At 35.7% G+C, this 26,589-nt stretch overlaps 1 protein-coding gene across 1 annotated transcript; it reads right to left on the reverse strand.

Annotated features, from left to right (window-relative positions):
• Positions 1 to 10,720: 10,720 nt before the first annotated feature.
• On the reverse strand, positions 10,721 to 12,992 carry LOC137819402 (UDP-glycosyltransferase 72D1). Its single transcript, XM_068623239.1, has 2 exons — positions 11,948 to 12,992; positions 10,721 to 11,345 (listed from the first exon to the last, which is right to left on the reverse strand). Exons 1-2 carry the CDS (start codon positions 12,924 to 12,926, stop codon positions 10,867 to 10,869), a joined length of 1,458 nt encoding a protein of 485 aa, XP_068479340.1. The 5' UTR covers positions 12,927 to 12,992; the 3' UTR covers positions 10,721 to 10,866.
• Positions 12,993 to 26,589: the final 13,597 nt, after the last annotated feature.

The following is a 26,589-nucleotide window of genomic DNA, read 5'->3' on the forward strand; positions in this document are numbered from 1 at the left end:
ATCATCACATATTTTTTTTTTAAAAAAAAGAAGAACACCAACAAGAAAGTAGGATAAGCTAGTGATTCTTTAAACCTTCACTACAAAATTAAATTTCAATCATCCAATCACAATCATGTGTGGCATCACACTTCATTTGTTCCCAAAATACTAAACAACCAAGTGTAATTATCTCATGTTTCACATCACTCACTAGAAATTCACTAACATAGTTTAATACCACTCACATAAAAAATCCATTGACATCCACACACAAAAACTTTATTCTACTTTCGGAAGACTCGTTCATTGATTCAGACAAAGAGATATACACATGTCATACTACCCTGTTGTGAAGTCCACACAGCCATGCGCATAATCATTTGAATATCAAATCACCTTATATGACATGGTTATTTCATATGACCCGTCAAACCAAGTTTTTTTTCAAACCGTAGACAAAGTCGTGTGAACCTCCTTTAACTCTCACCACATGAATATCTTCATCTATATAATTCTAATACATCACTACAGTCAGAATATCTCCTTTTAGACGAATCACTAACCAATGCACATCCTAACCAATCTCATTTTGTTTCTTAAAATTACCTTGTCTCGATCACATATTCATATTTTATATCTCATATTATATATAAACAAACCACTAAATCACATCAAATCTTAAAATTTAAAAAAAAAATCAAAATGTATCTAAGAAGTCACATAAAAACATAAAATAAAGGATTTTCAATTAAATATACAATTAAAATTTCACATTTTCACATGATTCACCTTGCATCTCATTTCTCAACATATCATTCCATCATACAAAAATTTATATTTTTAACATTGGTAGAAAATATCAACAATAATCACATAATATTAAATTTCATAAATCAATTAAATAAGTTGGTTTAAACACTTATGATGCATAATGTTAGTCAAATATAAATTTGTAATCACTTCTAATTTATACATTGATAATTTTTTAAAAGATTTAATTGAATTTTACAATTATTTATAAAAGAGAAACAAAAGGTAGTTAAGAAAAAATAAATAAAAAAGTTGTCAAAATGGTTGAGCGAATTTAAAATTGGCTTAGCCATAGGAAAATTGAATAAGCGAATATAAGTTTAGCTGAGTAAATTTGAGACAGAAAATTCCCAAAAATTGAAATCTCAAATTCGTTGAGCGCATAGGAAAATGTTAAGTGGATTTGGGGTAGAAAGCACCCCAAAATTTCAACTCCAATCTGCTGAGAGAACTTGGAGATTTAGATCTCCCCTAACTCTGCATCTAAAATCCGATATAAGCATAGGGAAAATGTTTAATTCGCTTAGGCAATACGCTGAGCGATTTAACACACTTTACATACAAAAACCTGGTTTATACGAGTAATCTAACCTTTTCAGCATCTCAAATATATTTTTGAAGTTATATTTAAAAATATTACTTTCCTTTATCTAGCAAACTTGCCTCTAAATAAATTTCCAAAATCAAGTGTTTGAATTATGCACTTGTATAGACAAAGTGGACCTAGATAGTACGTGTGATTAGCTGTAACAATTGTTGTAGTGTCGGATGTTTCTTTTCTCTTCAATGCTCCACTTCTTCTGACTTTAAAGCTCCTTCTCCTTAATTCTTTAGTGCTCAATCGAGATTGACCTACAAAAGGTACCTCGACGATTAAGTAAGTACTCTGTGTAAAGAGTATAGTGAGAACTGATTAAAAACATACCTTACTCCATTGAAGAGAGTTTATTTATAGTATTGAGTCATGGGTCATCTGAATGATGGGTCAAATCTAATATGTATTAGTGTTAGCTGATTTTTAGGGTGGTTATCCTTATTTCTCGAGACATTACCCAAATTTGATGGGATGTGAACCTGATTCTTAGGGAGTTTCCACAAATGTCATAATTTTCATTTATTGTAACTATGTTTTAAATATACTTTTTAACGGTCGGTCAATCCCCGAGGCAGATTACTCCAAAATACCGGTCGTTCGGTATCCAACCGGTACAAATTACTCCAAAATTCTAGAGATTCTATTTGAAAATAAAATCGGACAAATATTATCATTGATTTCTCAGCTACCTAGAGTAAAATTCTATTAATCTTTAAAACTCTGAAACATATAAGAGTTGGAATGAGAAAAGGTATTAAGGAAGAAAAGGAAATGAGAAGAGAGAGAGGTGGTGGTTTGGAACCTTCACGTTAGCATTTTCTCTGTGGCTGCTGGGTTATACATATACATACATTTTATTGGAGCGGTTTTGTAGGGGGGGAGAATTGTCCATCTCCTAACGCAGCTTCACATTTTCTTTTATATGTGTGTGTGTGTTAAGGCGGTTATGCAGTTTTAGGATGGGGAAGATTGTTGCCAAATCTCAATTGTTGAGATTGTTGCCAAATCTTCAACATATATTCATATATTTCTAATTTTTTATAAAGTGCATGAAGTTTGGTCCCTTGGTTGAATTAAGACGGATGATTCTTCGTCCAATTCATTCTCTTCTCCAATTTTCATCACTCACTGTGTTTCCTCCACTATCAAATGAGTAAGACACTAACTTTTTTCTTTTCAGATATCCACATGACGTCTTGCTTATTTCTTCAATATTTTCCCTCTAAATCCTTTTTCTTTTTTTTCTTTTTATTAAAGACTCAAATGTTCTTTTCTTTTTCTTATCAAGAGCACTAAAATGATTGTTTTATAAACATTAACCATTCACCACTTATTTTTTGTCTTCAAAGATAATTTTTTTAAGTCTTTAAAACTAAAAAGAGATAAATGTGTTATTAAGTTATTACATGTTTTTGTTTTGTTCTCATGCTTCTTGGATATGAATGTGTAAAAGTCATTAATTTAGAGGGGTGAAGCAAATCGAGAGAACAAAGTACAAGAGGAAGATGGACATAAGAGTGTTTATTTATTTATTTTTTCTCATCTCTTCTCTTTATGTAAAGGAAAGAGATCGTTACTAGAGATGATGCAATTATATATTTGTATTTGTTCGAACGTAACATTAATGATAACACTAAAGTTATTAAAATATTTTTTTTATACATTTAATTGATGGATTTAGTTTTAATAGAATAAATTGTTTACTTATAAATCTTATTAAATCTAATATATATATATATAATCTCTTTTATTTAATTTCTAATATTAAACATAATTATATATAAGTAATATAATAAAAAATACATATATTGTTTCCACTTATGAGTATAAAGAAAACATATATCTGTTGGAATTGGGAAAGCGATTGATCTCCTATGTTTATAAAATTTGGGTGCTTGGTTACATTTAACTAATCCCAAATCACAATCAATATAAAATACAACTCAACAAATTCTTTATTGAGGATATGAAACTATTTTTACGAAATATATTGTTTACATAACTTTATAATACTTCTAAGTTTTTTTATAAGAAAAAACGAATAAATTAATAAGAAATATTTCAGGGATACCTCAATTCTTATACATAGACTTCACTGAGACTCTCATCTTCTAACCACCTAACAGCAAGAGAGAAACCAAAAAGCGGACACCTTAAAGTCAGTCAACCTATCTCCTAAAGACTTTAACTGACATCATGCAAATGAAAGGCTCAAGACACCAATCAGAATACGAGAAAATTACACTGCGCGCTTTAGCCGAGACTCAAGACCAAGCCTTCATCTATGCAAAAGAGAATATTTCAAAGTGATCAATCCTACCACCTCTGAAAATCCTCTTATTCCTATGAGACTACAACTCTCCTACGACTGCTATCCACACACATCCCCATATCTAATTAACACTTTCCTTGACTTCGTTCATCCTAAAACCTTCATAATGTTTCTTTGGTTCCCTGTGATTTTTCGCTGCCACCCTCATCTACTCGTAACACATAGACCACACAAGCCAAGCAACTCTACATGTACAAAAAAGATGGGACGTGGTTTCCTCTTCCTCCCTGCACAAACAACACATTATGGTAGAGATGCATAACCCCTTTCTAGCCAAGTTTGCTTTAGAGGCTATTTTATCTTCCAAGACCCTCCAAGATGTGAGATGAAAAGGTGGTTGTGCCTTCAGCCTCCAGAAATCCCCATACATCTCCTTCTTTGCCCCCCTGAACACCTTGTTTGAGAAAATTGTACACGGATTTGACCGTGAGCACTGTTGACTCTTTATCTTTCCAAACCCAGGAATCCTCTTTGTCCATCCTAACCCTCTGTTCCCCCAACATTTGTATCAACGTTGTTCGCGATTCTGTTCCCATTAAAACAAATTTCTTCTCCATTCGATCTTCCAAGTCCACTATGAGTTTTGTGACCTCTCCCCCGCATGCCAAATAGATGAATCCTTGTCAGAACAAATGATGCAAAGTATCGGGAATGCGTCTTTGAGATTCGTGTGCCTGTCCTCTCATAACCTTATCTCCTTCCCATTCCCAATCTCCCACGAAAAGGTATCCTCAAAATTATCTTTCCACTCATCAAGAGACCAAACCTCCTACAAAGCCCTCCACCAAAGAGAATCGGTGCTACTTTTCCTTTGACTCCTAAGATCCGTCCAACCTCCATATTTTGAATCTAGAACTTCTTTCCACAAACCCGTCTTCTCACTACCTAATCGCCAAATCCACTTTCCCAACAAAGAAATATTAAAACGCCTTAAATCAATCATTTTGAGCCCTCCCTCCTCTTTTGACTCACAAACCTTTTTCCACGAAGCCCATGCAATTTTCCTGCCTTCCGAACCCCATCCCCTCAAAAAGTTCCTCTGCAACCTCGTTATCTCCTTCAACACCATAATTTCATTTTAAATAGAGACAAATAAGGGAGAGCGGACAACACCGATTTAATCAAGCAAAGTCTACTTGCCAAAGAAATAAACTTACCTTTCCATATGCTTAGTCTTCTTCTCAATTTTTCCACCACCTCTTCCCATAACTTACTTCTTTGGTGACATCCACCTACTGGAAATCCCAGATATTTAAACGGAGCCCTCATCATCTCACAATTCAAAATAGTTGCGAACTGTTGTATCAACAGCGGACTGCATCCCACCCCTCCCATTTTGCTCTTCTGATAATTGACCTTTAAGCCAGAGGCTAACTCAAATCAATTTAGAATGGCCTTGATAACGAACACACTTTGCGCTTTCTCCTTTCAAAAAAACGTGTCATCTGCATACTAAAGCACATTCACCTTTATGGCCCTGCCACTGATCTCCACACTTTCTAACCGATCTTTCTCGGCCACCTCCTTGATAACTCCAGCTAAACCTTCTATCGCTATGAGGAAAAGAAACGATGCTAAGGGGTCTCCTAATCTCAACCCCTTCCTCGGTTTGAACTCCTTAGTAGGACTCCCATTTACTAACACAGACACCGATGAAGACATTAAACAAGCTCGTATCCAACCAATCCACTAGTCATAAAACCCTAGCATGTTCAACATGCAGAAAATGAACTCCAAACGACTGAGTCGTATGCCTTCCCATAGTCAACTTTGAAGAACACACAACTTCTCTTTCTCCTATTGACTTCTTTTAACACTTCTCTTGTTACTAGTGCATTGTCCAAAATCACTCTGCCATCCAGGAACGCGGACTTCCTAGTGTCTATAACCTTATGCAACACTTTCTTCATCCTTAGAGACAAGATTTTTGCCACAATTTTGTACAAACATCCAACCAGAGAAATATGTTTAAAATCATTCAGATATTGTGGATTATCGACTTTAGGAATCAAGGAAATAAAAGAGGCATTTGTCTCCCTTGGCCATCTTCCATCATCCTCAAAATTATGGACTGCTCTTACGATGTCATCATTAATCTCTTCCCCACAAAACTTAATAAACCCGAAGTTAAAGCCATCAGGACCCGGACTTTTATCGCTGTCACAACTCCACACTGCCCTAGTGATTTCCTCTTCATAACTCCTTCCTACCAACACGACATTGTCTTCATCTCTAATTTTTTTGAACCTGGCATTATCAAGCCTGACTTGTTGACAAACTTCTCTTGAAAATCTTTCCTCGTAAAATTCTCTAACCTTCTTCTTCACCACATCCTGATCGTCGTACCACTGCCCTTATCTCTCAACCCGCACAAGTTATTCCTTATTCTTCTCCACTTAATGACCGAATGAAAGTACTTTGTATTCAAGTCCCCCTGCTTAAACCATCTAAGATGAGCCTTCTGTTGAAGAATAACTTCCTAATATAGATTATTTCATCTCTGTTCAGATAGAACCCACCTTCTCTCCTCCCTTCTTACCTCGTCCAACTCACTTTCGTCATCCTTTTCATCAAGCTCTTGTATCCTCCTCTGAATATCCTCCCCTGTTGGAAGGCATTGTCGAAGACCTCTCTATTCCAGTCTTTTAGATCAGATTTCAACTTCTTCATCTTCACTTTAAACACGAAAATTCCACTTCCTTACACTCCCACTTTTTGCGAATGAAATACTTAAACTTGTTGTCTTTATGCCAAATGTCCAAACATATGAACGACTTTGAGCCCCAATCTATCATAGTTGTGTCCAAAATCAAGGCACAATGATTGGACAGCAGCCGGTCAGTTACCCGATATCTACTATCCGACCACTTATCCAACCACTCCTTCGACACTAGAATTCGTTCGATTCTACTCTTTATCAGACCATTTGGCTTATACCACGTATACTTTCTTCTCTTTGTTGTAATATCAAATAACTTTGAACCGTCAATAAAATCATTAAACCTTCTCATCTCCCTTCGGTGATCGCCATCCATACGCACATTCCTTCTTTCACCAACTCTCCTTATTGAATTAAAGTCCCCTACCACCAGGCCTTTGAATTTGTCACCCTTCTCCATTCCCGAACCTCATCCCACACTACTCTTTTGTCTAACAGAGAACCAGAGTTGTACATATTAACAAGGGTAACCTTTAAGGCATCTCCTATCCTCCACTCCCCTTCTAGAATACTATAATTATTCCCGTTAAAAGCGTTGCTAAGGAGAAAGCAAATTTTCCTCCACATACAAGTTCCCATTCAACCTCATTTGTACCCCACATTTTAAAAATCTTTCATTCCCATCCTTTGACACTTCGTCTCTTGTAAACATACCACATATGTGTGTTCTTTCTGGATCAACTCATGTAAATACTTCTTTTTATTGTTCCCCTCTACTCCTCTTATATTCATACTAATTATCTTCGTCATCATATAAGCTATTCTCCACCATGCTTGTGCCCTCCTAAAGTTGAATTTTCTCTTAACTCCAAGACATGTAACCGACCTATAACAATATCATCTTCTCTTGAAAAAGAGAAACCCAACTCCTTTCCAATATTTCAAACTCTAAACGGTTCAAAATACTCATTATTCATCCAAAACAATCTATTACCATTCTCTACCGCACTCACATAAACGGTTGGTAAAGCTTTGAGAGTCTAGCCTTACACCTCTCTGTTCGGACGACAAATTCTTCAACTATATGACCCCAAATGATCTTTTCCTCCCCATATATGAATTGAGCAACCCTCCCTTTCCACTGCCATCGCCAACGTCATCTTCCCCCTTCACCGTGTCCCCTAGACTTAAGCCGCCACGGCTGCCATTGTTGATTTTGGCTTAATCTCAAGTTTCACATCGGTGGGTTCATTGTTTGGGAAGGAGGTTTGAGGGTTATAAATTAACATCTCCTCCTTCACTGACCGAACTCCGTTAATTTTCTGGTGTGTTTTTTTTCCTCTTTATCTCTTTTATTATTCCGCTCTATTTATTCAATATTATTTGTCGGGTAACTTTTTTAGAGTTCTGTTTTAGTTGAAAAATTATCCGTTTTTTCCAACAGCCATCGCCCTTGCCCTTGCGTGATCTTTGATGATTCTTACGCAAGGGCGGATGGAGACACCGCACTGCTCCGAGTGGTTCTCTTCTTCATCGACGAACCCGCGCACTCCTGCCCCTGCATCGTAGATGACGAACCCGCGCACGCCTACCCTCTCTTCACGGTTTCTAATCCTCAATACACGTCAAGCAAGGATAAGGGGCACACTTTGCCTTGCCTCAAGTTGCCCCTTCTCTCCTTGCCAAAAACATCACTGCTGTCGTTGTCCTCCTTGCCACCGCTTACGTCGTCCCCATTACCGCTGCTGCCGTCGTCCTTAAATTCGAAAAGCAAACCCTGTGAAGGCTTTCCTTATGGCACCCCTCGGACTGTTCTTCTTCCACTTCCTTTGGACCCAGACCCGAAAAAGCACAAAGTTCACTCCCTTCTTCAAATAGGTCAAACTCATTTTCCCACCCACTAGCCGTTGCCTCCCCCTTACTAACCCTAAAAACCTTTTGCGCTGACAAGCACTCAAAAAGCGCTTTATCCTCTTCCTCTTTACTCTTGCAGCCTTCTTGTTGCTCCAAAATGGGAAACCTACCTTCACACCTAGAAACCCTACCCCCATTCGTACTTCCATTGCACGTGTCTCCTTCATGGACCGCCTTCTCAAACACCATAAACCTTACTGAGGGTTCCTCATCACCGTGCGGATTTGCTTCAAAAAAAAGCCATCTAGATCAGAACCCTCTAACTCTAGAAGCTCCTCACCTAACTTCCCTTCCAAGCCCTCGTCTGACACCCCTCCGCGCGCCTCCCCTTATAGACGTTGAAAGCAATTGGCTCATGTGTTCGTAAAGAATGGTTCCTCTTCGAAAACAGCTTGGCACAAGGTTTCGTTGATCCTCATGTTTTTCACCATGCGAAGCTCTCTTCCAACAGGAGCTCTCACCCTTAACCTTACGAACTCGAGCACTTCACGTTTTATCGTTGAGTCGTCTACCTCTACCAATGTCCCAACTTGAGCTGCGACTCGTTCAAAGAAGGTGTTGTTCCAGAATCTGAGAGGTATTCCTCTGCATCTAACCAACACCAACTTTTCCTGAATCTCAAGGCTACCCATTCAAAATTTCAGCAAACAACTCCTTATTTTCTTCAATCGATTTTTGAAGAACCTCTTCTGATTGTCCAGACAACAACATGCAAAGGCCCCCTAAATACCATACTCTGATGAAATCGAACCACTCCATAAGAAAACTCTCCTTCACTGTTTGCACCTTCCTTGCATTCGCCACCTTTCCAATAAAACAGTTCTTCAACCATTTGGTGTCTTCCTCCTCCACTCTGAAATGAACACTAACAGGTTCCTTTACCCCTTGTGCATTCCTATCGTCCTCATTCCTCATGGTCTGCGCACGCTTTTGGCCATTCTCCCTACCCAACGCATGTGCATATGTTTGATGTGGTTCTTTCTGTCTCCATTCCCGCTTCTGTTGGGTAGGTCTATGCGTTCCATTCCACTCCTGCCTTGACCCTTGTGATCTCCTATATTTTGGTTTATTCACCCTCACCTTCCAAGTCCCAATCCAAATGGCGTTTAATCTTCTTTCGAGCACATCGGCATCTACCACCTCTTGGAATCTTACAAAGTTAAACCTCTGCCCTTTGATATTCAATCTGCTTGAGATAAAGATATCTTTAATCCGTCCCCATCTTTAAAAAATCTTCCACATATATCTTTCATTATAATTGTGAGGAAACTTGGAGAAGAAAAAACTAGCCTCCATCTCATTAGTTGCAAAACTCTTGTAGTTCTCAATACTGGTGTCAAAGACTTCTAAGTTTGTTCCGGCCGGTTGACCTGGGTCGTCTTTATGCGTGGCTTGTTCTAACGAGCTAGGGCACCTTCGTTTTGCTTCGTCTGTCAGTACCTGAAAAAACTGTGTGGCCCTAATTGCCTTGTGCTCACAGCTGGGTGCGCCGTCAAGAACAACTAGGGGCTACTATTCTGTAACTTTATGAGAACTAGGCTAAAACTCATGTAACTGTGAAAGCGTACCTCTCTAGGGCTTATTTGTGCCCTATATATAGGTGAAAACTAGGGTTTACCTCTGCGTTGCCTGCTATTATCTAGGGTTCCTTGGAGAAGGTCCTTGCGCCGCTATCTTTAGGATCTTAGCGTATCTGGCCCATGGACTTCCCTTATCTGGAGTGCAATGTATAACCTTATGGCCCCTTGGGCTCTAACTTGAGCGTTGTATTTATCGCGCCATAATACTGTTCGAGTGCCCTAATTAAACACGTGTCATGCATGCAGCCTTCCCTGGATACCTTTAGTGAGCACGTGGGCATTACCACGTGCCCTTTTGACTTGATCATTTATTCTGTGCATAGGGACCCACAGTGCCGCCACCCAACTTAGGGTTATCCCATCGTGTGGGCCCCCTCTCTGTGAAATGCTTACGTCATGCGGGTTGACTCTTCGGGCGATGTCTTACTTAGGCGATGTCTTACTTAGGCGATGGGCAATGATCCATCTTGGCGGTGACACATCTCGGCGATAACCGCTTATTTACGCTGCAGAAGGTCGCTTTTACATTCGACGACTACGTTGACTTCTTGACTACCTACCTTTCTCTTGTCCACGTCATCACACCCGATGACCTGGTCGGTACAAAGTTCTTGTGAATGCAAAAATTCTTGAAAATCACGTCAATTTTAGGATTGTATTTTTCTATTAATTTTACATTCCAGTTCAAATATTAAACATAAGTTAGTATTAATTAGTCTGAAACTACCAACAAATTACATTGTTTACTCTCTGAACAAGCTAACAAAATGACTATTTCATGAAGAAATTAAATGAACTTTAGTGTAGTTTCTTCTTATTTGTATGGTTTTTTTAATAACTTTTAGGTATACTGCAAATGCAAATTATATATATAAATTGAGATGAAAACAAGTGGGAATCATTAATGTTTTTACACACATATATAATTTATTAAAATAAAAAAAGGAAATTTAAAATAATGAAAGCTCAAACGAAATACTAACAATTAGTTATTTCATAATAGAATTTTAGAAAGTGCAAAATAAGAAGAACCATGATGAGACCAAGCTCTTTCAGCTGAGAGTTTGAGTTCTTTAGCCCTTTCCCTCATTACACAACCTTGTTTGTCATCCTTGTCCATTATCTTCCTTATTGCTTTTGCTAACTTTTCCCTTTGAACCATGTTGGTAGAGGGTGATACCTCTACTCGAATTGCATTGCCAACTTCCTCTGCAAGCATTGTAGCATTCATCATTTGGTCGGCAAAAATAGGCAATCCAATTATTGGCACCCCACATGCTACACTCTCCATCACAGAGTTCCATCCACAGTGTGACACAAAACCACCAATGGATGGATGCTTCAAAATGTCCAGTTGTGGGGCCCAATCAGTGATCACAATCCCATTGCTCTGTATGCGATGAAACTCATCAGGAAACAAATTTGATTTCTCAACATTAGACACCACCCCACTTCCAGTTCCACTTCTCTCCCCTGCAAAGGAAACAATATTAAACTATAACATTATTTCAGAAAAGAAAAATATTAGTTTCAGAACTCCACATTAAAAATTTACAACTTTATTAGGTCAATACAATTTTTAAATTATTTCATTTCAAAACTTTCATTAGGTCAATTTTAAAATTGTTTTATTTCAACAACTTTGATTAGCTCAATACAATTTTAAAATTGTTTTATTTTAACAAAAATATTTCTTTTTTTAATTGTAATTTGATACATAATTGTCTCATAACAAAAATAACCACATAAAAATATTTGAAAATTAAATGTTTCAATGTTTTATAAGTATAATGATTAAAATTGTCAATTAATAATTCCATTTTTATTCAAACTTCAAAAGTTTTATACTTATGTCTTGAAGGGTTTTCTCTCTATTTCTACATACTCAACATTTTAGTTCCACACTCTTAATATATGGGTCCTGAAAATCAGTGATTAAAAAACTACATATTTAAAAAATTGAAATGAGTGATGGTAGTTTTAACCACAGCAATATAAATTAAAACAAAAATTATTTATAGAAAGTCAAAGTTGAAGATATTATATTAAAATTCATGTGACGTTGTACGACTGACCTGCCGTGAGATAGTGATCATGGCTGGCTTTGGTAACAGGTGGACGCACAAACCAGACAAATTTGTTTCCACTTAGTTCCAACCCCAGAGACATCTCTTTGATTTCTTCACATGACATGGTGTATCCACTCCCAAATGATATATACACCACTGACTCTTCTTCTTGCTTGTTTAGCCACTCAACAATTTCACGCCTCTTTCCCTCATCACTACTCGGGCTTGGGCTTGGGCTTGGTTCCCTTACTATTGGCCCAACCGGGTACACGGGCACCTTGCTAATGCCTCCACTACCTAGTGCTTCGAGAGTCTTAGGTTCCAACTCATGAAATGTGTTCACAAAGATCCCATTAGCCAATGCTACCCCTTCACACGCGCCAATGAATTCATGGTACAACCTATGTGTCCTGTCTTTCAACATTTCGAACATGTCATGGGGATGAATGGGTTTGCAACCAGGGATTGAGATTGGTTCGATCTCATTGACATATTCTCCTTGTATTTGCTTATCCAAAGTGGGAGTGTGAAGACCAAGTGCAAGAAGCCATGCATTAGTTGGCACAAAAGCAAACATGGGTAGGTTTAGATTTTGGAGTCGAGGTAGAAGTTGGCATAAGAAGAAATCGGTGATGATGATGGTTGGGTTGAGGTTCATGGTGGAGATTGTGGACACAAAGAGGAGTGGGAGTTCATGCATTAAGACTGCTATTTTGTCTTCTGAGGAGGCATGGGGGGCAACTTTGGTGGTGAGGTCAAGTGGGGGGAGTTGGATTAGGTCAAAGAGGTTTTCCTTGATGGCTGATTGAAGAACTAGAGTTTCAGGCTTGGAGGAAGATGAGTTTTGTAATGTAGTGTAAAACAAGGTGAGCTTGGGAATGATTTTGTGAGTGACTAAACGTTTGGCTAGTTCTAGGACTGGGATCAGGTGACCCATTCCTGGTGAAGGGAGCAAAAAAGCATGATGAGTTCTTGAGATCGCCATGGATGGAGAATGGAGATTTGAGATTTGAGATGGTAAGAGGGAGAAATGAAGTCACTTTTTATTGACAATGTTCTTCCTATCTGCAATAAAAAATTGAATTAGTAACAAAAAGATTCTTTGATACTCTCCATGTTTGAAAAACTTAAATTTGAAAACTACTAAAAGTAATATAATAATATTTTACATTATAAAAAGAAAGAAATATAATTAAATTTAATAAATCGTTAAGTGAATGCATTTATTTGCAGAGTGTAAAAAATAAATATAGGTAGCTAGAGTGTTACAATCCATAAACAACTCCTAACTTGTACACATATTATAATGTTTGTCCTAACTTATACACATATTATAATATTTGTCCTAACTTATACACATATTATAATGTTTGTGGAGAGAAACACATTCATCTGTGGTTTATTATTGTAGAACTTTTTTCAATCCACAATATATAATTGAACAGGAATCCTCTTTAAAGAACTACAAATACCACTCGGAGTAATTTATTGAAGTATGTCTATACTTCAAATTTTGTTTTAAACACCTTTTTATCAAAAATATAAGTTGACAATATAATAAAAGATAGTTTTGTAATTAAATTATGTAAAATTTATTAAAATAAATTATTGGGTGATGAGCGAAAGAAGAGTTGTCAACATACAAAGAATCTATTTTTTTTTCATTCACCACTAATAGATGTCATCATTAATTTTTTTTAATTGTGATATTTTAATAAGTCACATAATTTATACAACCACATATATGATTATTTGTTAAATTTTTATTATTATTATCTAAATATAATTTATTTTATTATTAAAAGAAAATTCCTTACCGACTAATTATAGTTTCTTTTAAATATGTTGTTTTTTTTTATCTATAAAACTCAAAACACATGTTACGATTTATAACAAATAACGTATTCTCTTTACACTAGTGCAGAAATGTAAAACAACGACCCTTTATTTAGTGCGGCTTTGCGCTTAAACGCATTTGTAAAAAACGCAGTGGCATTTTTGAAATTAAATTGTTTTACAAATGCGGTTGTAGAGTAAGACCACATTTGTAAATCAATTCAAATGATTTACAAATGCGGCCTTTACTATGACCGCATTTGTAAATCAATTCAGAATGATTTAGAAATACGGTCTTTACTATGACTGGATTTGTAAATCATTCTGAATTGATTTACAAATGCGGTCTTTAATATGACCGCATTTGTAAATCATTTGAATTGATTTACAAATGCGGTCTTACTCTACAACCGCATTTGTAAAACAATTTTACCCTAAAAAATTGAAGCGCGCCACTAGTTTCACTTTCACTTTCACTTTCCTCTTCTCCGCTCTTCGTTTCAACGTTGTGCGCTCAGTTTAGTTTCTTCTCCTCTGCATTTTGTAAGTTTCAGTTTCACTCATTTGTTTTCGTTTTCGTTTTCGTTTTCGCATCATTCATTATTCACTTCGTTGCCATTGTGGCATTAGGTTACTGTTCCATTGGTGTTCGCTGGTGTTTTCCTGCTCCGCCACCGCCACAGCTTCCGTCGCCGCCTTCACCTTTGTCTTCCACTCCGATCACCATCAAGCTTCTTCACGACGGAAAGGTTGGTTTTGTATTTAATATTTATTTAATATTTTGAATTTTTATTTAATATTTTGAATTTTTATTTTTCTGTATTATAATATATATTTAATTAATAACTAATACAACTTGAAATTTATAACTAATAACTAATAATTTATATATTTCTGTGTATTTTGAATTTTTGTTTATTATAATTTATATATAATTTAATAAATTAGTTACGGAAACAATTAATTTATATATTATTATATATAAATTTGTATTATATAATTTGTATTTTCTTAAATTTATATTATATATATATATTTAGTTAGTTGTTAATTACATTTTAATAAAAGTTTTATGCTATGTTAGTTATTGTTACTTTTAGAATAGAATTATCGTGTTTGGATTGAGTCCGAGGGTGTTCGACCCTCGGCAAATGTGTGAGATAGAATATAATACTAATTATTAGAAAATCCTAACTATTCCAGAATATATAATGGATCGAGGTTGGATTAATGTTGTTCGTATAAGTGATGAGTACGAAAGGGGAGTAGAGGAATTTATACAATTTGCGCAGCGTAACGCGATTATTAGTGGTCATGATGGAGCAAAGATCAGGTGTCCGTGCGTTAACTATTTGAATGGAAGGATACTGGATGTGAATATCATGAGGGAACACCTGCTATGTGATGGGTTTCTTCGATCTTATACAACTTGGACATGGCATGGTGAATTATTAAATTTACCACGTGTTTCCGTAACTGAAGAATATGTGGGTTCTACCATGGATGAAGCAGTACACGATGATGGAGATGATGATCGATTGAAGGACATGATTCGTGATGTGGGAGCTGAGTGTTTTGCAAAAGCGCATGGATATGAAAGTATGTCAAAAGATGCAGAGACTCCTTTGTATCCTGGATCAACTAACTTCACACGGTTGTCGGCGGTGTTAAGATTGATGAATTTGAAGGCAATAAACGGATGGACTGATAAAATCTTCACGGAATTGCTCCAGCTGTTGAAGGATATGCTTCTAGAGGGAAATAGTCTACCTAATCGTAATTACGAGGCCAAAAAGATTCTTTGTCCAATGGGTATGGAGTACAAAAAGATACATGCATGTCCTAATGATTGTATATTATACCAGAAAGATTTTGAATTGTTGAAAAGTTGTCCGAGGTGTGGGTTATCATGTTATAAGTTGAAACAAAAAGATGATGATTCTATTGATGACATGGAAAAGCATGGACCCCCAATGAAGGTTATGTGGTATCTTCCCATCATTCTAAGGATGAAGCGTTTGTTTGCAAACCCAGACGATGCTAAGAATCTTAGATGGCATGCAGATGAGAGGAAATGTGATGACATGTATCGACATCCAGCTGATTCTATTCAATGGAATAAATTTGATGATGACTTTCCAGAATTTGGTAAAGAATCAAGAAATATCCGACTTGGTTTAGCTACAGACGGAATGAATCCGTTTGGTAATATGAGTACAAATCACAGTTCATGGCCTGTATTACTAGTTATTTACAACTTACCTCCTGGATTGTGCATGAAGCGAAAATACATGATGTTGTCTATGATGATATCCGGTCCGAAACAACTAGGGAATGATATTGATGTTTATCTAAGTCCCCTAATTGAAGATTTGAAGTTAATGTGGGACCAGGGTGTTGAAGTATTTGACGAATTTGCTAATGAAACTTTCAAGCTTCATGCCATGTTATTTTGCACCATCAATGACTTTCCGACATATGGTAACTTATCAGGTTATAGTGTTAAGGGTCACAAAGCGTGTCCAATATGCGAAGAAGACACTGCTTCTCAACAATTGAAACATGGAAGGAAAACAGTATATCTTCGGCATCAGAGGTTTCTTAGAAGTCATCATCCTTACCGGAGGTTGAAAAAAGCCTTTAATGGACACCAAGAGGGTAGTGGTCCACCAACTCCATTAACCGGTGTTGAGGTTTACGAAAAGGTAAATAACATAGACCATACCTTCGGTAAGTAAAAAAAAAAAGTCATCTATGACAAATATTTGGAAGAAGAAATCAATCTTCTTTGATCTTCCGTATTGGTCGAGGTTAGAAGTCAGACATTGTATAGATGTAATGCATGTTGAGAAGAATGTGTGTGATAGCTTAATTGGTACACTTCTTAACATTAACGGGAAGACGAAGGATGGTCTAAATGCTCGTTTAGATTTGATTGAGATGAACATACGCGACGAGTTGGCACCCATAGAAATGGGTAAGCGTACATATTTGCCCCCAACCTGTTACACAATGTCAAAAGATGAAAAAATTAGTTTTTTTCAATGTCTAAAAGGTGTGAAAGTGCCACAAGGACATTCCTCAAATGTGAAGAGCCTAGTGTCAATGCAAGATTTGAAGTTAATTGGGTTGAAGTCACATGATTGTCACATCTTGATGCAACAGTTGTTGCCGGTAGCTATCCGTGGGATCTTACCAAAAAATGTTAGACATACCATAACCCGTTTGTGCTCATTCTTCTCTTCCATCTGTTGTAAAGTCATTGATCCCTCAAAACTAGATGAACTTCAAAATGAAATTGTTGTTATCTTGTGTGAATTGGAGATGTTTTTTCCTCCGTCTTTTTTTGACATCATGGTTCATCTAGTTGTGCATCTGGTAAGAGAGGTTAGATTGTGTGGACCAGTATACTTAAGATGGATGTATCCTGTTGAGCGGTATATGAAAATTTTGAAAGGTTATGTGAAAAATCATTATCGTCCAGAGGCTTCAATGATTGAAAGGTACATAGCTAAAGAAAGTATTGAATTTTGTTCAGAGTACATGACAAAAGCAAATCCAATAGGTGTTCCAGCTAATTCATGGCACCACAGGCGTTCTACAAGTAAATGTTTGCGTGGTGTGAATATTGTAAGCAAATCTCGATCAGAAGTCTTGCAAGCACATTTGTACATATTGAATAATACAGATGAAGTTGTACCATACATAGAAGCTCATAAAGCCATTGTGAAGGGAAATAAACCAAGACAAGCAGAGAAATGGGTCTTGATGGAACATAATAGAACTTTCATGCCTTGGTTTAAAGACGAGGTGTTCAAGGATTCAACGGCATCAGAGACCTTGACCTGGTTGGCTGCTGGATTGAAGTTTGATGTCATCTCATGTACAGCGTACGAAGTGAATAATTGTACATTTTACACGAAGTCCATGGATGAAAAGAGTACAATTCAAAATTTTGGTGGTACTCTTAAAGCCGAGTCAATGCAGTTTTCGACTTTGAAAGATACAAATCCAGTACTTGGATCAATGTCATACTATGGGTTTATAGAAGAGATATGGGAGATTGACTACACTAAGTTTTCCGTTCCAGTTTTCAAGTGTAAATGGGCTGACAATAAAAGTGGGGTTAAAATTGATGATTCAGGATTCACACTAGTGGACTTTCGAAAGATAGGGTATCGAGATGAGCCATTTATAATGGTTCAACAAGCATCTCAAGTTTTCTACGTGAAAGATCCTACGTCAGAACATTGGTATGTCGTTTTACACGGCAAAAAGCAAGGGGAGACCATAGATGATATTGAAAATGGTGACCCCTGTTCATTCACACCAAAGATAATTAATAAAGATGACGATGTAGTTGATGATGTACATGCAACCCGTAAAGACCACAGTGAAGGAATTTACATATGAACTTTCAACCTCCATGCAACCTGTAAATAAGCATTTTTTATTTACATTTTTATGTATTATTTTTATAAGATTTTAATTCGATGCAGATTAACTAATGTTTGTTACCTAATCTTTTTAACAGAGACATGGATGACGATCAGACCCCAATCAAACCTCGATCCGGACGAGGAAGCAGATGACCTACTAGATTGAAGCGTCTCGCATTGAGACGTGCTGCTGGTGAGAAGACACGTGTTGACATTGACATCAACATTGGAGTGGCTTTTGGTCCTAAGGCAGATGAGTTTATAAGCTATCTTGGAGTTGTTTTTCGTGAGAGGCTCTCCATTCTGATTAATTCATGGGATGAGGTGTCAGAGGTCGACCGTAACATGATCTGGGAGGATGTTCTGGTAAGCTTTACATTTTGATATAATGCTTTTTAATATTCATTGATTAATTTTAATTTGCTGATGTTATTTTGCAGGCAAACTTTGAAATTCCTGATGTGGAACCACTTCGATCAAAGATTATATCCAATATCAGACTCAAATTTCGTACCTTTAAGTCAATACTGACTTCGAGATACATTTTTGGCAACTTTAAAGACAAAAATCCATGTTTAAAGTACCAACATATTGATGAAGAGACATGACGTCTTTTTAGAGAAAACCGTGAAAATGAGGCTTAGATGGTAAGTGAAGTAACATTTTTGTTTATATAACATTAATAAGTTTATCTTATTTACTTCAGTTTGTTTATTTCAATTATGACAGGATCGTCGGAAGAAAGCTCAAGAGATAGCTTTGAAGAATCTTACCCCGCACGTTATGTCTCGTTCGGGGTATCGAAAACTTGAGCAAATACTGATGGTGGAAAAGGAGAAATCTCAACAGGGGACGTTGTCTGAGAATGTGGAAACAGGGGTCACTTTTCCTCCATCACCACCTTTTCGCCATGTAAAATGGAAGAGGGCCCGAATTAAAAAGTCGGGTGCACCAAGTTCTGAGCAATCCAGGGTTATCATCGAAAAAATTGTAAGTAATTTTTGTTATTTTCATTTTTTTTAAAGCATTAATTATATTAATGATTGAAAATATGATTTTTGTGTACTCTTGCAGGATTCCTTGGAAATCGACGGTAAATTTGTTGCTGAAGGTCGTCACGATATCCTGGTTGAAGCAATTGGACGACCTGAGCACTCTGGTCGTGTTCGTGCAGCTGGACAAGGGGTCGGAATTAAACTATATTTTGGAGTTTCAGAACGACAGCCATCCTCCTCCTCCAAAGAGAACGAAACTCAAATGAAGACTAAGATACGTGAAGAAATAATGGAGGAGATGAGAAAGGAGACTGATTTGATGTGGCTGGAGATGAAAAAGGAGAATGATCGAATGCAACAAGAGTTTCTATCGCAACAAGTTTGTGCTGAGCCGATTGAACCCCTTGTTAGTCCCACTCCCAAGAGCACAAAGGGGAGTTGTGCGGCTCCTCCAACATCAGGGGATGATATCAATGGGCAGACGGAGGATTGTGAGCTACTGGTAGTGGGCGGCAAACTTCCTCGGGTGGTGGCACTTGGAAAAGTCTATAAAAACGCCACCACCTTACATAACGTTCCTCTCTCCCCTGATGTGGCAAAGGTAACAGTTGAAAAAGTACGATTTCCTGATGCTCGTGTTCCACTACCTTCAGATGAGGTAACCACTGTGGCCGATGAATTTCAGACATTCGTTGCCTGGCCCAGAGAGCTCATTCGATCTATGCCCGAACCTCATGTAATAATTTCATTTTATTATATTATTTTTTATTTATATTTATATATTACATATAATTTAATACAAATGTTGTTTATCTTGTAGAAACCTTTTCAGCCACCAAGTCCGGAAAAGAAGCGTGAGGTTCCAGTTGACGATCCTATAGCTTCCCTACGTCTCATTGCTAGTCAGATTGACAATGATCCTTTTCCAGTTCCGTGGGATAATACATTTTTTCAAATAAACATTGAACTGCCACTAATGATTTACAACACAGATTTATCAGAATTTATATCTGAGAAACAGGAGCTCAATATAAGTATAATTCAATTTTTTATGATGTAAGTATCTTTACCTATTATTCAATTTACTTTATGTTAAATTATTATTGATTATGCTTTAACTAAAAACTTGTAGGTTTTTGCATAGAGTCTGTATCACTGAGGGGAAGGAAAATATGTATGGATTCTTAGATCCTGCATATACTAATCCCGTTGGACCAAACTCATATGAGACTCAAGCATACATCACTAACACCCTGGAAAAAGAGGGAAAACAAATTTATTTATGCCCTTATATTAATGAGTAAGTTTAATTATATGTCATCAATTATTATCATTTCATGTTTTAAATATTTACTAACTCTTTTCATTGATGATATAGGCATCATTGGCAGTTACTTGTCTTATCAATGGTTGATAAGACTGCTGTGTGGTTCTGTTCCCTACACAAGAAGATTCCCACAAAATTTAAGGATATCATTGATACGTAAGTACATTATAAACTGAACTTTGTATATGTTACTAATTAACCATCTACTAACGAGGTTTTTTGTATTAACCAGTTCATGGCGTGAATATAACATCCTAAAAGGTCGATCAAATTCAAATAATTTGAACTGGATAAGAATAAAGGTTTGTAATTTTTTTCTTTCTCTATTATCATTGTTTATCAATATACTAACATATTACTTTTTATTGAATTATAGTGTAATAAACAACCAGGAAGCTATGAGTGTGGCTATTATATTATGCAATGGATGATTACCATTATAAGACTAGGTGTTAAAACTGGTTGGAAAGAGGTACTATATATGTTAAATCATTTTTATAATTCTTGAACATATATATATCTAAAAACTAATTTATGTCAACTTTGCAATGCAGTTATTCACAGAAGAAACACCAATGAATGAGGAAGGCATTTCATATGTTACAGATTCTTGGTCCACATATTTCATAAATTTTTATAACTCTAGCATAGGTAAACAATAGTGGTTTTATTATATGTAATTTGATTACTTGTAAATGTACATTTTGATGATTTGAATTGATTACTATATTTCTGTATTTGTCTGGCTGGGTTTGATTATTATGCAGGTTATTAAATTATATGGTTTATGCACAATACAAACTGCACTTTAAAAAAAAAAACCACTATTTACAAATGTGGTCATTTACCAAGACCGCATTTGTAAATGTGATTTATGAATGCGGTTCTTACCAATACCGCATTCGTAAATCCTAAACCCCTAACCTTCATCCCTCATTCAGAATAATATACAAATGCGGTTATTTTAAGTAACCGCATTTGTAAATATGATTTATGAATGCGGTCCTATGACTGCATTTGTAAATGCCCGATTTACGAATGCGTGCTTATCAAATTCGGTTCTATGACCGCATTTGTAAATATAAAATAGCCGCATTTGTTTTACATTTCTGCACTGGTGTTAACCAAGTTACTTAAATCTCTCTTTATTGTAATTGATTAGTTTCTTACTTGAAAGCATGTGTAATTAATTAGTACTTTAATAATGTAATATATAGTTGTATTTATTTTTCATTCTACTATTTTATTTCTTTTGTTTCATTTTATTTCATTATTAATAAACTATTTTATTTTATTTTAAAATGATCAAATTTGCTTTTTTATTTCAAATTTACTATTTTTTTATCGACTTGGAAAAATAAATAAATGAAAATATTTAATGTATATTTCAATCTTTATTAAAAGAATAATTACCTAGTAACCCTACAAAAACATTTTCCAATAGCATACACACTCCCTATTATCCACATGATCAAAAAAGCCTAAACAGTTTTTTAAAAACCTTACTGAAACTAGGTAAAAGAACCAGTCAGAGCTGTACAATAAAAATTAAGCCAGTAAACCAAAAATGAAACCAACAGGTAAAGGAAAGGTGTTCAAAGTTCCTCCAATTGAAGCAAAGAATAGAGAGGTTTATATTCTACATCATACTGCTTGGTACAATCATATTGAAGTGTTGCACCAACATCATAATGATCTGAATTGCTTCACTAATAGGGGGAAGAATTGCTTTCGTAACCATTTAGTATAGAAAAAGAGTTAAAACAATCTTCGGAAGCCAAGTAGAAGCACACAACAACATAAGCACAACCAGAGAGAAACACTACAATGCAGATTTAGTTGTAGTAGAAAAACATAGTCTCTTTTACCTATATTTACTATTTAATTGTTTCCAACCAAATCATAGGGCATAAAATCCAATTTGAATAGGAGAACGTAATATGAGAAGCTTTTGTTTTTCATCCAAATCCAAGTTTTAAGTTGGGTCATGTGGAATATTTCATAAACATTAATTTTCTCTTGTTTAAAAACTACTTTGTGTCTATGATTCAAATACTCACACCATTGTTACCCACAAATCCTTCCAGCTTAGTGTTCTTTTTATTAACACCAAATAGATGATATTGTTCATAATTATAACATTACATTTTGCTGGACAAATATAATACCCACCCACCTCCAACATGCATCCCAATCTATTGAAGTAGCTTGCATGATAAAAATAGATGTTTCACAATTTCCTGAGAATGTTGCCATAAAGGACATATTAGGGAAATACCTCTACTGATTAAATTAATTCTTCTTGGACATTTATCTAATAAGATCCTCCAAGCAAGAATTTGAGCATTACGAAAAACTTTTATAGACCAAAAAAATGCCTAAAAAATTGTTATGACGAACATTGCTCCTAGAAAAATCTAACTGAATAATAGTAATTTTTTACTCAACCAAAATCATATGTATTTTGTAATCCCCTATGCAATCAAACATTACTTATTAAATTTTCCATTCTAAAATACTCAATTAAACTTATCCCTTCTACATTGTAAATTTCACTTGCAACTTGTAAATGTCCAGTTTCCAACCTTCCGTAGAGTTTGAGTTTTTTATCAGCTTCCGTACAGTTTGATATTGATTTAAAGAGATGGAATAGAGTTTAGGAATGTTTAAGACTATTTTCACCGATCTATATCTCCATTTAGAATAATACAAAACTACATAAAAATTAAAGAGTGAAATTGTATATAGTAAATAAATGATTGGTCATAAAGTAATTAAACCTAATAAACAGGTTAAATTATTACGTTAAATTATAATTTTTGATTTTTTTAATATTTTATTCTTGATTTTGGTCATGTGACTTTAGTTTTTATATTTTAAAAAGTCAGTAATTTTCTAATTCTCAATTTTGTATAAGCATATACTTTTACTATAAAAATATTTTTAACCAATTAAATTTTAAACTAACATCTTCATTTAAATTATGACAAAAATATAAGTAAATTAAATTAAATTAATGTGTTTAAAACTAAAACAGTGTTGTGTATGATAACTAAAATTCTATGAACACCTTTTTTAGAAATATATAAGTAAATAAAGAAGAAAAGTTTATGAATAAATTATAACTACATCATTCCGACAAACATCATCTCTCAAGTATACATTTTTCTATACTATTTCTACATTTATCCACTTACTAGTCATTTGTTTCAGTCGAGTACATTCTTGAGTTTGCAACAACGAGTTAAGCGAGATAACCTGATTAGATTTTTAATCTGGATAAGTTTTATTTTTCGTAGACAGTTTTTTTTATCACCAATAAACAATAAATAAATGAGAACTAATTCAGGGATGATTCAACCCTTATACAAAATTTCACAATATCTCACAATAACCAACTTTTAACTAGAACCGTCTACCTAACTGACGAAAGCACTAACTAAACTAACACATAAAAACTTAAAGGAACCATCCTCAAGCACGCCGAAGGTTCCAAACACCAATCAGAATAGGAAAATGAAGCAGAACAAGATTTTGCGGAAATTCAAGACCAAACCTTTACTTGCACAATTGCAAACACTTCTGACATATCAGCCACACCCCTTTTGAAAATGATAAGGTTTCTGTGATTCCAGATTTCACTCACAACCCCCACCCAAATTGTACTCCACACAATGTTAACTGAGTCTGAAGACTGACTCATCCAGAAATGAGCAAAGTTGGACATAGGATCAATGTGAGATACAAACGACACTCCAAGCCACTTATAGCAAAAACACCAAACTCGCCAAGCAAAACAACAATCGAAAAACATATGGTGGTAAGACTCTTCCTCCTTCCCACACAGACAACACAAAGCGTTTTCAATCATCCCCCCTCGCCTTTCCAGATTGACCCTAGTAGCGATCTTATTCTCCAGAACCCTCCAAGTAGTAAATAAAGAAGAAGGCATGACTTTACACCTCCACAACTTACTGAAAACCGGAAAACCTTCCACCTCACTATCCCTCCTAACATGCATATAAGAAGAATTAACTGAAAACTTCTGAAGACCCCTGACCTTCCAAACCCAACTATCTGCCTCTCCCAAAATCAGCCTAACACCTTGCAAAACCTGCCAAAACTGATCCACCAAAGGCTTCTCCCATTCTAAAAAAGGTCTTCGCCAGACTAAATGTCAAACCCAAACACCATTAGACCAAGATCCAAGCTCTGCCACCTTTGCCTCTTTGGCCAAACACAGAGAGAATAGTCTCGGAAAGGCTCTCTTCAACGCATCGCAACCCAACCAATTATCCTCCCGGAAGGAAATATCCTTTCCATCACCAACTTTCCAATTGAACCCATCTTCAAAACTTCTTCCCCAACCCTGTGAGGCCCACACTTCTTTCAAATCCTTCCACCAAAGAGAGCTTCTACGACTTTTTCTTTCCTCTCTCAAGCACCTCCAACCACATATTTTGAAACCAGAATCTCCTTCTAAAGACCACCCTTATCCGTACCCAACCTCCAGATCCACTTTCCTAACAAAGCCAAGTTAAAAATCTTTAAATCATAATACCAAGCCCGCCAAAATCGCGAGGCTTACATACCTTTTGGCAAGAAGCCCAAGTGATCTTCCTTCCTTCAGATCCCCACCTCTAGAGAAAATTCCTTTGAATCCTAACTAATTTATCTACCACCCCAATCTTTTTTCTTGTATTTTTGGGAAAAACTTTGAGTGGCTTAATAATCTAGAAAAGAAATGTGTGATAATATTGATGACTTTTTACGGCAAGTGCACCGCTTTGTCAGAAGTAATAATGTGTCCCTAAGGATGAATATCGAGTCCACAAGGAACAATTGAATATTCAAGTAAACACTTCTCTAAATAATAAACAAAGTAATAAAAAATTGTTGAGAGTTGTTATGATAGCAAGAATTAACAAGAAAACAAGTCAAAGAGTTTGTTGCTTCAAATGGAAAATTAGGGATTGGGTTTCATCTTTCTCACTCTTTTGTATTTTGATTAGCATGACAACATTGTGCCCTTTGATTGATATTGATGCCTTATAAAAATCATTTATATAGATTCCTCGCATATAAAATTATTAAGATGATTCCTAAATATCGATTCCTCGCATATTTATAAAAGTAAACTTATCTTTCAAGATTAGACGTTAATAGCAATTAACATTTCAAGTCTATTCCTAGCACTCAAATATGTTAAGTATTATTGTTTAGGTTAGAACCCTAAAAATACTTTCTAGTCAAATTTAAGATTCTAGATCAAGAATTAGAAGCAAACAAAAAATACCAATAATCGATCAAGAACATAATATTATGTTACGATATCACCTCAATAAATAAGAGTTTGAACAGATTACTCCCAATCCCAAAGGTTAGAATTAGCCACACATCTTATAACACCTTCGATTCTCCAATTGAGTTAATTCACTCAATGGTGTTTTCCTCTCAATCTCGCACACTAGGGTTAAGTCTCAAATCCCCTATTTAACCTAATTTGCTAGGGTTAGGTGACTTCACACGTCGCGCTAACGGGCTTGTTGATTAAAACATAAAATGGCCCAATGTTTCTGCCGCTTTCTTGCTCAAACGAGATGTAGCTTGCTCAAGCAAGAAAGGCGACGATTTTTGACATTGCCACTAGAGCATTCTCGCTCAAGCGAGAATGGGCTCACTTAAGCAAGTTGCTCTGCTGTTGAGTTGGGGTTTTTGTGCGTTCCAGGGCCTTCCTGCTTTCATCTTGTAGCTTATATTATTCCTTTTTAGCCCAGTCATTTCCATTCTTCCCTAGAAATATGAAATTAATACCAAATTTGGGAATAAAATGCTCTTATTCAAATAAAGATAAAAAAATATGTAAAAAGATATAAATTCATAAATTAAGGATTATTTTATATGTATTTTAGCAATTAATACTCATAAGTGCCTATATTTTAATATGAAATATTACTGATATTAGAGATTTTCCAAATATCTGATAAAGAGGAGATATTGGGTTGTGTAGAATTAGAACTCTGTACAAGGTAAATGCCTAATTTCAGTAAT

Source organism: Phaseolus vulgaris, chromosome 10 (genome assembly GCF_051622355.1).
Source record: "Phaseolus vulgaris cultivar YP4 chromosome 10, ASM5162235v1, whole genome shotgun sequence".
Lineage (NCBI taxonomy): Eukaryota > Viridiplantae > Streptophyta > Magnoliopsida > Fabales > Fabaceae > Phaseolus > Phaseolus vulgaris.

What these genes read in the sequence shown, in the direction of transcription:
- LOC137819402 (XM_068623239.1), bottom strand. Translation starts at nt 12,926, where the DNA reads ATGGCGATCTCAAGAACTCATCATGCTTTTTTGCTCCCTTCACCAGGA. An exon ending in TGATCACTATCTCACGGCAG is followed by an intron (nt 11,346 to 11,947) that starts GTCAGTCGTACA and finishes TTTCCTTTGCAG; the next exon opens with GGGAGAGAAGTGGAACTGGA.